Source organism: Galeopterus variegatus, unplaced genomic scaffold (assembly GCF_000696425.1).
Source record: "Galeopterus variegatus unplaced genomic scaffold, G_variegatus-3.0.2 Scaffold19082, whole genome shotgun sequence".
Taxonomy (NCBI): domain Eukaryota; kingdom Metazoa; phylum Chordata; class Mammalia; order Dermoptera; family Cynocephalidae; genus Galeopterus; species Galeopterus variegatus.
In genome coordinates this window covers 1-10678 of record NW_007745193.1, presented here as the reverse complement: position 1 = coordinate 10678, position 10678 = coordinate 1, and the positions used below count along the sequence as shown (strand labels likewise).

Below are 10678 nucleotides of genomic sequence, written 5' to 3'. Positions count from 1 at the left end.
GGTCCCTTTGCGGGACCAAAAAAAAAAAAAAAAAAAAAAAAAAAAAAAAAAAAACCTTAAGATATAGGTGGAGCTGATCTCCTGAAGTAGAATGATTACCACGCTAAGGATTTGTCAATTGTTTTCACTTTATCAGCCAAAGGCACCTGCCAGAACCAACATGGGTGGGTACCAGAGCCTTGGAGGCCATGGGCAGCCACACATATCCATATTTTCTCTCTCAAACTTGTACGTCTGACCCAAGGCAACAACCAAACCTAAATTACAACAGGAGTATCCCTTGGGAACCTTGAAAGGACGGGGGTGGGGTAGGAGCAGCTTTGTGGCTAGAAGCAGGAGAGGAAGAACATGCAAACAACCCCCTGGGAAGGTGTCTCTTGAGCTACCATGGCCAGGTAGTTCCTAGGGAGTCCAAACCCTGATGCACTCTCTAAAGAGGGAGCCAAGTTTCTCTTGGATTTTGACCTCCACCAGCAGCAGATTAGGGTGTTTTTCTCTAACTGCCAACTAAATCAGACAAACACTGAGCAGGGGAAAAGATAGGATTTCCAGGGGCCAGAAGCAGACACCAGAGAGCTCTCCAGACTGAGTGAAGAAAATGCAGAGTGTGTCAGAGCCAGAAAGTCCTGAAGCACAAGGGAGGTCTTAGGGTCATTCAGGGATAAACTTTCCTCCATCTGGAATGAAAGATAAGGTAGGCTCCTATGGCTGGAGCAAAACAACTAAAGGAGAAATGAAGGAGACACAAATAAAGTCAATATATGACAGCCTGAAGTCAGGCACTGAATGTGGTAGGCAGAAGTGCTGTCTTTCTCATTCAGAAAACCAGAGACAACAAGGGGGCAAGCACTGGAAAGTACCAAGTAAGCAACAAGACCTGGTACCCAAAAGGCATTTCTCAAAGGAAGATATATAAATGGCCAACAGACACATGAAGAAATGCTCAACATTACTCAGCATCAGGGAAATGCAAATCAAAACTACACTGAGATATCATCTTACCCCAGTTAGAATGGCTATTATAAAAAAGACAATAACAAATGGTGGCAAGGATGAGGAGAAGGGAACCCTCCTATGCTGCTGGTAGGACTTAAATTAGTGCAGCCATTATGGAAAATGGTACAGTTTCCTCAAACAACTACAGAACTGCCATACGATCCAGCAGTCCCACTGCTGAGTACATACAAGATCTGGTGCCCAGTGCATGCTGATTGCTTCTTTAGAGAGGAGCTTCTGGTCTCATCTTAAAAAGGAGCCCCAGGAACATCTACTACAAGAACTTTTAATATATGTAAAATCTTCCTAACCTCACATTGCTTTTTAAGAGGTTATCCAAGTATCTTTCCCCTCTAGGAATTTACAGTAAAAACTTTTTTTTTTTCTTTTTTAAAGATGGCCAGTAAGGGGATCTTAACCCTTGGCTTGGTGTTGTCAGTACCACGCTCTCCCAAGTGAGCTAACCGGCCATTCCTATATAGGGATCCGAACCCGTGGCCTTGGTGTTATCAGCACCGCACTCTCCCAAGTGAGCCATGGGCCGGCCCTTACAGTAAAAACTTTAGAAATTAAAGGGAGAAGGGGACTGGCCGGTTAGCTCAGTTGGTTAAAACACAGCCTTATAACACCAAGATCACAGGTGCAGATCCCCCTACAGGCCAGCTGCCAAAAAATAAAAAGTAGAAAAAACAAAGGGACAAAGAAACATGGCATCAGAATTCACAACTGACCTGGGTAGTAATGAGCAAGACCACATGGGCAACCTAGAGAAACTCCCAACCTAACTCTAAGGCTTAGACAATAACCTGCCCCAAATGAGAAAATCAAACCAGCATCTACTCTGCCCAGCCAGCCCAAAGGCAAAATGGGGAAATGATTTATCTGGAGTGAAGAGCTTAAGTCTCATCATCTCCCTTTGTTAGAAAGAGAGGGAGACCCTGTTCCCTGCTGAGTCAAGGGCTACCTCGGCCAATCGAGGGCGAAAACAAGAGTCTCAGCCTGGCTGGTTAGCTCAGTTGGTTAGAGCACAGCCTTATAACAAAGTCACGGGTTCAGATCCCCATACCGGTCAGCTGCCCAGTACTCTCAGGGAGGAACTACTGCTGTTATACCTGCTAGAGCACAAGCATCAGCACAGTCTCCCCTGGGACCTAAGCCAGAAGAAAGTCCTGCAATGCTGCCATCCCTCTGGGTCCTAGAGGCAAGAGTTCACATAGCCAGGGAGAAGCAGAGATCAGGAAGGGCCTTGCTTCCACCCACAGAGTGAGAACTAGGGCCCTGTGAGGCAGAGAGGCTCCTGCAAGGCTGGCATGATGAGGACTTCAGTTACAAGTCAGCCCCACTGCAAGGAGCTCTGCCTCACCCACTGCCTGGCATCAGCCCCATAGGCTTCTGGGGCCTGAGAAGAGATATATCACGTGCCAGAGCTACTACATTTATACCATTGTCTCACACCTTCTACTTCCCAGATTACCAACCCAGCCCTTGAAGAAATCCACCAGAGAGAGGGATAGCCCTTTTGTCTCAGTTACACACACACGCCCTCCTTCTGGCAATTAAGTTTTTTCCAACTCTTCCTAAACCCCATTAGAGGGGCTGAGTGTGAAGCATTCAAAGAAGTCCAGGCATGGGCCCTGACCCTGACAGTCTCTCCTGGTGGGGGAGATAAGACCCAACCTAAATGAGATGACAAATGCCCAAGAAGGAGTGAAGATGAAGATGAGGTTACAGGCAATCCCTTTTGGCTGGGATGCCTGGGAAGGCTTGCTGGGTTTTGACAGGGAGAGAACTCAGCTGTGTTTGTACAATGCCCAAGGAATGAGATCACGGACCTGAACAATGATTCTGCCTCTGCCATATTCAGTCAATCTCCTGGGAGCTCAATGTTATTTTATTTGGAAGAAAGAGGGAATACAGCTTTCAGTGGAATACAGCAGCCTATCAAATCTTATCCCTTCATCCCTCAAAGAAGCTCTCCTTCCCCAAGGCCCACATGTTCAAAACCATTTCAGAGTTTGTGAACTCCTCCTAGAATTCCCCCTTGACCTATATGGCACTGGCCATGGGAAAAAGAATTATTCACATGGCCACTGCCCCAGATAGCAGCCAGCTAAACCAGGGTCTTGCACCACCACCGTCTTTCACATGCTACAGGATCTGTCATGGGGCTGAGCCTGCTGGAGCTATAATTAACACCACCCTTCCCCTTGCCCCATCACAAGTGGCAGGCAGCCCTGCCCTGCTCCTTGTGGCCTTGGGATCCCTAGTGAGCACCCCAAGCAGTGAAGCACCCACAAGCCTGGGGGTTTACCACTCTGGCTCTCACTGACCCCAGAAGTTTGTACAACTTCAAATTATCTTTAAGAGCCTTGAGTTCTACATCCTGATCTTGGGCAAAGCTGTGTACCAGGGAGAGGGAGCACGCTTTGTGCTTAGAGATATCTGTATACCCAGCTTCAGCCACTCAAGGAAAGGAACAAAGTCATGGAACCATGCTTACAAAATCTCAGTGATAACACAGAAAAATGCCCAAACTAATAAAATATATAATAACTATGTAAAAAACCGACTCAGTGGAAAATGACAGATGCACGCAATGTCTGAATGACATAAATTGAATGGAGTTTTTTGTTTCAACTGCTCTGTATTTTATTTTTTTATACTCTTGCCATGTTCCAAAAGTTATTTACAGCAGTTTGGTTTGAATTTTCCATTGATAATACTTTTACAAAATGCAACCTGGCTGCAGCCATAACTGCCTCCAGGAGAGACAACTCACCCCCCTTCACTCTCGGCATCTGTGAACGTGGCTCCTGAGGAGGCCGTGAAGTAGACAGAGCTGGAGCCAGTGGAGTCACTCCTCTCCCGGAGAAATGGGAACCTTCGCCGCCGAGCCACTCTCTGGTTCTCTTCCATGTTGGATCTGGAAAGCAGACCCCATTCCAGAGGATACATTACCCCATCCAGCCTATCTTTCTCCTAACCATGGGGGAGCCTCTTACTACTGCCCCCCATTAAAGGGCCAAGAGCAAAGAAAATCCTGGGTCTCTACCCTCAGGAGAGCAAGAAGGAAGGGCAGCTGCCTGGGCCCAGCCTGCATGGACAGACTAGCTTAAACAGAACAAAGTTTCAGTTACTGCAACGGACCACGAGAGTCCAGAAGTAGCAAGGAGCTTGTGCAAGGCGAGGCACCAAATGGACAGATTACCCTCAAATTAGGTCAGAAGCTATACAACTGGCTTCTTCAGCAAAGGCGAGAACATACTTCAGCTGAAAAGCTGTAGAAGCAGGGAAAAGTTGAAGGGTGGGGGACAAAGCAGGAGAGAAGGCTGCATTACTCACCGGACCTCCCCAACAATCTCCCCAGCAAGCCCTTGCAGGCTGCTCCTCAGCTCCTCCACCTCCCGCCGCAATGCCATAAGAGTGGTTAGCACAAAGTCCAGACGGTCCAGCACCTTCTCCTGCCCTTCCTGTGGAAGGCTGGGCAGTACTGCAGCATCTCCAGCCTCACCTGGGATGGACCGCAACTGCATCACTGTAGGAAAGGGAACAGGAGACAGTGACACCATGGGATACAGTAAGGAAAAGATCTTGTACCTAAAATTCAAGAACACTTGCTTCTCATTGAAGTTCAATTTACAGAGAAGACCCTTGAGCCTTGAGGCTCAGACAGCATACATTCCCAGCTAAGTTATGGTCACAAGTCCCAAGTAACTACCCAGAAAAAAATTACGGTCCCAATCTCTAAAAACAGCCCTCTGCTCCAAGAACCTTCCACACCAGGGCCTGTCAGCAATGCTGCACACCATGGCAGATAACATAAAATGCCTGAAAGAGTGTGGTACCTAGGAGGCAGGACAATGCCCTACTAATGCAAAAGAAAAACCTTTACCTGACCATTTAGGACCAAGTACCAAGCAGTCAATACCAACCACACAGCAGAACTAAAATTGAGCTCACTCAAATTCTATCTGTCACTTCACAAAGAATAGTAAATAAAACTCTGAGCTTCTCTCAAGAGGTTCATTTAGTATTAGAGAGGGGCAAGGAGAAAAGGGGAAGTTAACTACTAAGAAAAAAGGTACATGAAAAAGTGCATCAAAACCCCATTAGGAGGAGTTCCGGTCAAGATGGCAGAATAGATGGGCCGCGGCATCACTCTCTCCCACAGATCAACCAATTTACAACTATAAAAATGTAACATCAGCCAAGCTGGGGCCGCTAGAGCTCAGGGGAAGAGGAGGAGAGACCTACAGAGTTCGTGAAGGCAGGAGAAACCACAATGAGAGAAAGAAAAAAACTGCTCTGAGTGTTTCAGGCCGTGGCTGCTTTAAGGCTGAAACTACTGAGCGCAAGGAGCAGGAGCCAGCAGAAGCCGCAGCTGTGGCCTTCAGATGGAGTTGCTTGGAGGCGGCAGGGGAGAAGAGGACCTTGGTGGCCCCCAGGAGAGCAAGACCACTAATAGGGTTCCTGTGGACCCACAAGGAGCGAGGAGCCAGAACAGCTGAAAAAGGGGAGCCATTCAGAGGCCTATGAGTCAACACAAGGGACCCGCACATGGCCTGTTCCATGGGAAGTGTTTAGAGCATGGGCGGTGAGGGAGACAGGCCCACTGGGAGAACACTGGAACACAGCAAGGACAACTGGCTCATCCCCCAATCAGTGCAAGACCACTCAGAGGAGACTGGTCAAGAACGCAGAATTGCATGGGGTGCAGTTTGATGAAAAAACTCAGGCCCAGATCAGAGTTTCTACACAACCCAGGTGCACCGAGTATCTGGAGAGCCGGAAGTACCTATAAGGTCAACCATTAAACCCCGAGCTGTACAAAAAGCCTTCCCTAGGAAAACAGCAGCAAAGCAGCAATTTAGCTCAACAACACAGCTCAAGTACTGGTTCCCACAGGAAGTTCCCCCATGTTAGAAGTAAGCAAAGGACAAAAATTAGTTCCAGCCCAGGCACACCACCAGTGCCTTGAAGCCCGCCAGGAGACATGAAGCTTGGAGCCAGAGACAAGATCCCCACCCACAACCCCTAACACTGCCAGTGCCGTGGGGCCCGCCCGGGGTATGGATCCATTGACCAGACACTCCCCACAACCAGGCACACCGCCAGCACCAAGAAGCATGCCAAAAACATCACCTCCATGTCAGTGGCCCACCACAGTCACGACAATAACCATGGCTGCTGCAAAAATGGGTAGACACCATAACCACCACACAGATGATCTGCCAGCCACTGGTGTGCATTGACACAAGGAGAGTCACCAGCAGAGATAAAGAAAAGAGGATGTCTCTCTCCACAAAGCTCATTTCAGAGTGACAGAAGAAGCATCTGCTCTATGATAATATTGGGGGACCTGATTACACCTCTCAGCATTGGACAGATCATTTAGGCAACAAATCAACAGAGTAACCATTATTCTTTCAGAAGGAGAGAAGAAATCTAGGGTAATTAGAGGTGGGAGGGGGGAAGGAGAGAAGGATGAGATTGGGGAGATTGGACAAGGGGCATAAAGAATAATTACGATTTGTAACAATATATATGCTAGTAATCAACATATCTCAGTGTTTAACCCCAAAAATATGTATAATCAATTTTGATTCAATAAAGATTTTTAAAAATAAATAACCCATCAGAAAAACACCATTACCAAGCCCCACTGACCCAACCCTGAATTGAGCTGTAGGTAAATTCCAACAGTGCAATGCTAACTATAGCCACTTCTGGCACCTAGACTGGAAAATGTAAAAACAGGAAAGAAACCAGGAAGGCAAGACAAGGCAAGCACAAATGACTTGTTAAAGGAAATTTAGTAACAATCTAGATCAGACTACAATACATACCCAACAATGTTCAAGAATGTAGAGCAAGAAAGATCCCTGGGAATGTGGCCACTTTCTCTCAACCTCAGTAGAGGAAAGACTACTAAGAAATTACAAACAAACGAACAAAACACAAAGAAGGGAAGGAAAGACAAGCACACTTGCAATACTAGGTTATCGCCAGGTTATAAAAATGTTGACAATGAGTTGCAGTCTTAGGTGATAACTCTTTGAAGACTCTCCCGAAACTTACTTTTGAAGCCATCTGACATTGGTAACCAAAGAAAACACTCATTTCCAACTGACATGGGGTGAGATGAACTAAACACTCCTCTATTACACAAAGATGAAGAAAGTGGTTTGAACCAGCCCTAGATACTTTGCTCAAACGAGTTAACATGAAAGTTTCACAAAACTGAAAGCACTACCCATTTCAGCTGTGGCTGGCTTCCAGCCACATTCAGCTTCAATTGCATGAAGTGTGCTCCCAGCCCATGCTGTGGAAAGTCCACTGGACCAGGTGACCAGGCCCAATCTTGCCACTTACTCTGTGACAACCCAGGGAAACTTACACAATCTTGTTGAATCTATATTTCCTCATAAGGATTAAAAACTTGGGTTTTAAATAGTCTCCGAGTTCCCTTCAAATTCTAATACGTAATTTAATACTAAACCTCAAGACTTGTAATCCGTACAAGATTAGTTATTCCTTTTGTCTGCTTTTGGACTTTTCCTCGACTTTCCTCTACACGCCTCACCCAACACTAAGCAAGTGTCTCTGATATACACATAGCACTGCAGTGGCCAGAACTAAAAGTGAAAGCTAAACAGTCTCTTTGCAACATATTTTCCTGGGATTACAGCGGACAGAATACACAAGACGAAGAGTGCTTTCCTTTTCAATAAGCTTTCCCCCAAAAAGTGAAACCCTCAGGTACCCCCGCCGTTGCCCTGTCTCACAGGCTTTGCCAAAGGCAGCTTGGACCCCAGGCTCATCAGTCATTGACCGCGGTCTCTGGGATGGACTCCTACCCTGGCGTCTGGGCTCTGAAGTCTGCGTGTATTCCAAGGCGTTGGGCAGGCTCTGGCTCCGGCCATGGCGCTGGGACCGTTTCCACCGCTGGCTGTAGAGGACGCACAGGAATCCAAGGCCGGCAGCAGTGCCCAGCAACAGTCCCAGCTTGGCGCGGGCGCCGCCCAGGGCCCCCAATCTAGACATGCTGCACCTGCAGCCCGCATAAACCACCGGGAGCAGGCGGGCGTGGGGAGGGGAAGAGAGGTTCGTGAGCCTGGTCCACCCACCCCAAGACTAGATTGACACCGGGAGATAGCTCTTTGCCCAGATCCTGAGCTCCCTCACCCCAATCCGGACCCTAAGGCTTCCGCCTGCCTCCTGGGCCTGACTACCCCGTTCCTCACCCAGCTTTGACGTAGCCTCCCCTCCAACACACCCCCTGATCTAGGTCACGGAGTCCGGCTTCTAGGTCTTCAACCCCCTCCTCAGCCTCACGACTCTCCAGACGACAAACCTGCCGCCCTGGCTGCAAACTCTCGCCTTCCGTCACGCCCCCTAAAGGCGTTCTGGCCTAGCAGAAGATCCACTCAGACCCCCACCCGGACGCCAGCCACCATGGCAGCAGCCGCCGCTGCCTCACGCTGTCAATGACCGTGACGTCAATTAAACAGCGCCATCAGCTCCGCGCACCTTCGGAAGGAGCAGAGAGATGACCACACGAGGCTCCGCCTCCAGCCTCTCTGGAGGCGGGGCCAGGAGGCTGCCGGTGGGGCGGAGTCAGCAGAAAGCGGGAAAGGGCAACTGAGAAGGGAGGGGGGAAAAAAGGGAAAGGTGGAGACTTCTGGGGTCTGGACGCTCGAGCAGTGACTCCCTCGGTCGGATCACCTGAGGTTCCATTTCCCTCCAGTCACACCCACTTACCTGCTGCTCCTGGAATATGCTTAGCATATTCAGGCTTTCTTCATTCTCTTCTGCTTAGAACGACCCCTCCTCTACCCAGAAAAGGCCACGCCCCTCCTTCCTTTCCTTAGCACTCTGGCATAGCTCAGACTTCTTTTCATTTTGGCTTAATTTAATAGTTTATGGATTTTTTATTAAAACAATTTACCAAGCCCTTTGACAGTTCAAATTAGAACAGATAAATTGTAGGTTATCCACAAGAGGTCCCTGAGTCCCTGGGGCGAGCTTCTTCTGCCAGCTGACATTTAAAAACTCAAATTATAGATGCAACCCAGCACTAAAAAGTCTTAAACCTAAACCTAACGTTGTAATTTTTACATTGACCAGAAACAGGATTATAAATTGTTTTCCATTTCCAGATTAAAGTCTTTGAAATTCGTTTCTCTGATGATAACATTTTTTAACATTTGCATGAGTCTGAAACTTGAATTGACCACTAATTGTTTAAATTGGTTCAGATACCATTTTGTTTTTTGTTTCCTTTAATCTGTGTTGATCATTTTTTCTGTATCCACCAGTGACCCACAGATTCTTCTATAATTCCATTTTATTCTTGTGATTTTATGCAACTTCTTGTAATTTTTAGTCGTTTTTCTTGTAAAAAAGACTATGATTCCAATTTTATTGTCAGCATTTCTTAAGAGTTAAAATTTAGGACACCTCAAATATCTAGGCCAGTCCTCCAAAAATCTTTGACTAGATCTTATATTTATTTACCTTTTAATTGTGAGATATTTTACACATATAAGAATACAGTTAGTGACACAAAGGTCAAGGGTTCAGATCCCAGTACCTGTCAGCCACCAAAAAAAAAAAAAAAAAAGACTACGTTTAATGTATACGTATGTCGTAAATAATAAAAGCACTGAGGTACCCAACCCACAGTGTAAGGAATAGAACTTCACCAAAACCTCCTACTCATCTTAAAAAGATTCAGTTCAGGGGGGTGGCCAGTTAGCTCAGATGGTTAGAGTATGGTGCTGCTGATAACACCAACCTTCAGGGATTGATCCCTATACCAGCCAGCCTAAAAAAATAAAAATAGAGATTCAATGCAGGGGCTTCCAGTCAAGATGGCGGAATAGATGGTCCCTAGCGTCACTCTCTCCCACAAATCAAACGATTTAAACTATAAAAACATAACATCAAGTGCATATGGAACAGGGAGACGTCCAGTGGAGGAGGCAGAAGCTCCACAGAGACCACATGCCCTGCGGGGCCGCCGTCACACAATCCGGCAGATAGGCCTCACCGCCGCCACCCGGCTCCATTCGCACAGAGTGGGGAGACATCTGGCAAGGGAGGCGGAGGCTCCGCAGAAACCACACACCCTGGGCCGGCCCATGGCTCACTTGGGGGAGTGTGGTGCTGATAACACCAAGGCCCCAGGTTCGGATACCATATAGGGATGGCTGGTTTGCTCACTGGCTGAGCGTGGTGCTGACAACACCAAGTCAAGGGTTAAGATCCCCTTACAGGTCATCTATAAGAAAAAAAAAAAAGAAACCACACACCCCGTGGGGCCACCACTGCGTGATCCAGCAGGTAGGCTTCACCGCAGGCACCCGGCTCCATTCCCAGCCTGGCCTAGTGCCCTCGAAGCAGGGAGACATCTGGCAGGGGAGGCAGGAACTCCACGGGGACCACACTGCTGCCGCGCAATCCAGCAGCCCGGCCCAATGCGTACGGAGCACGGAGACGTCCAGCAAGGGAGATACAAGCTCCATAGAGTCCACACACCCTGTGGGGGGGCCACCGCTGCATGATTCAGCAGCAGGTAGGCTTTGCCGCCGCCACCCGGCTCCATCCCAAGACCGGCCTAGAGCACACGGAACAGGGAGAAGTCCAGCACAGGAGGTGGAAGCTCAGCAGAGACCACACA

At 48.0% G+C, this 10678-nt stretch overlaps 1 protein-coding gene across 2 annotated transcripts; it reads right to left on the bottom strand.

Moving 5' to 3' along the window:
• Window positions 1–3627: 3627 nt before the first annotated feature.
• Window positions 3628–8397, bottom strand: LOC103583023 (regulator of microtubule dynamics protein 3-like). Of its 2 annotated transcripts, XM_008564450.1 has the most exons (4): window positions 8351–8397; window positions 7854–8047; window positions 4339–4531; window positions 3628–3919 (listed from the first exon to the last, which is right to left on the bottom strand). In XM_008564450.1, exons 2-4 carry the CDS (start codon window positions 8038–8040, stop codon window positions 3772–3774), a joined length of 528 nt encoding a protein of 175 aa, XP_008562672.1. In that variant the 5' UTR covers window positions 8041–8047; window positions 8351–8397; the 3' UTR covers window positions 3628–3771. The 2 variants fall into 2 exon arrangements, with proteins under 2 accessions (XP_008562672.1, XP_008562671.1); XM_008564449.1 differs by lacking the exon at window positions 8351–8397 and having other exon boundaries at window positions 7854–8318.
• Window positions 8398–10678: the final 2281 nt, after the last annotated feature.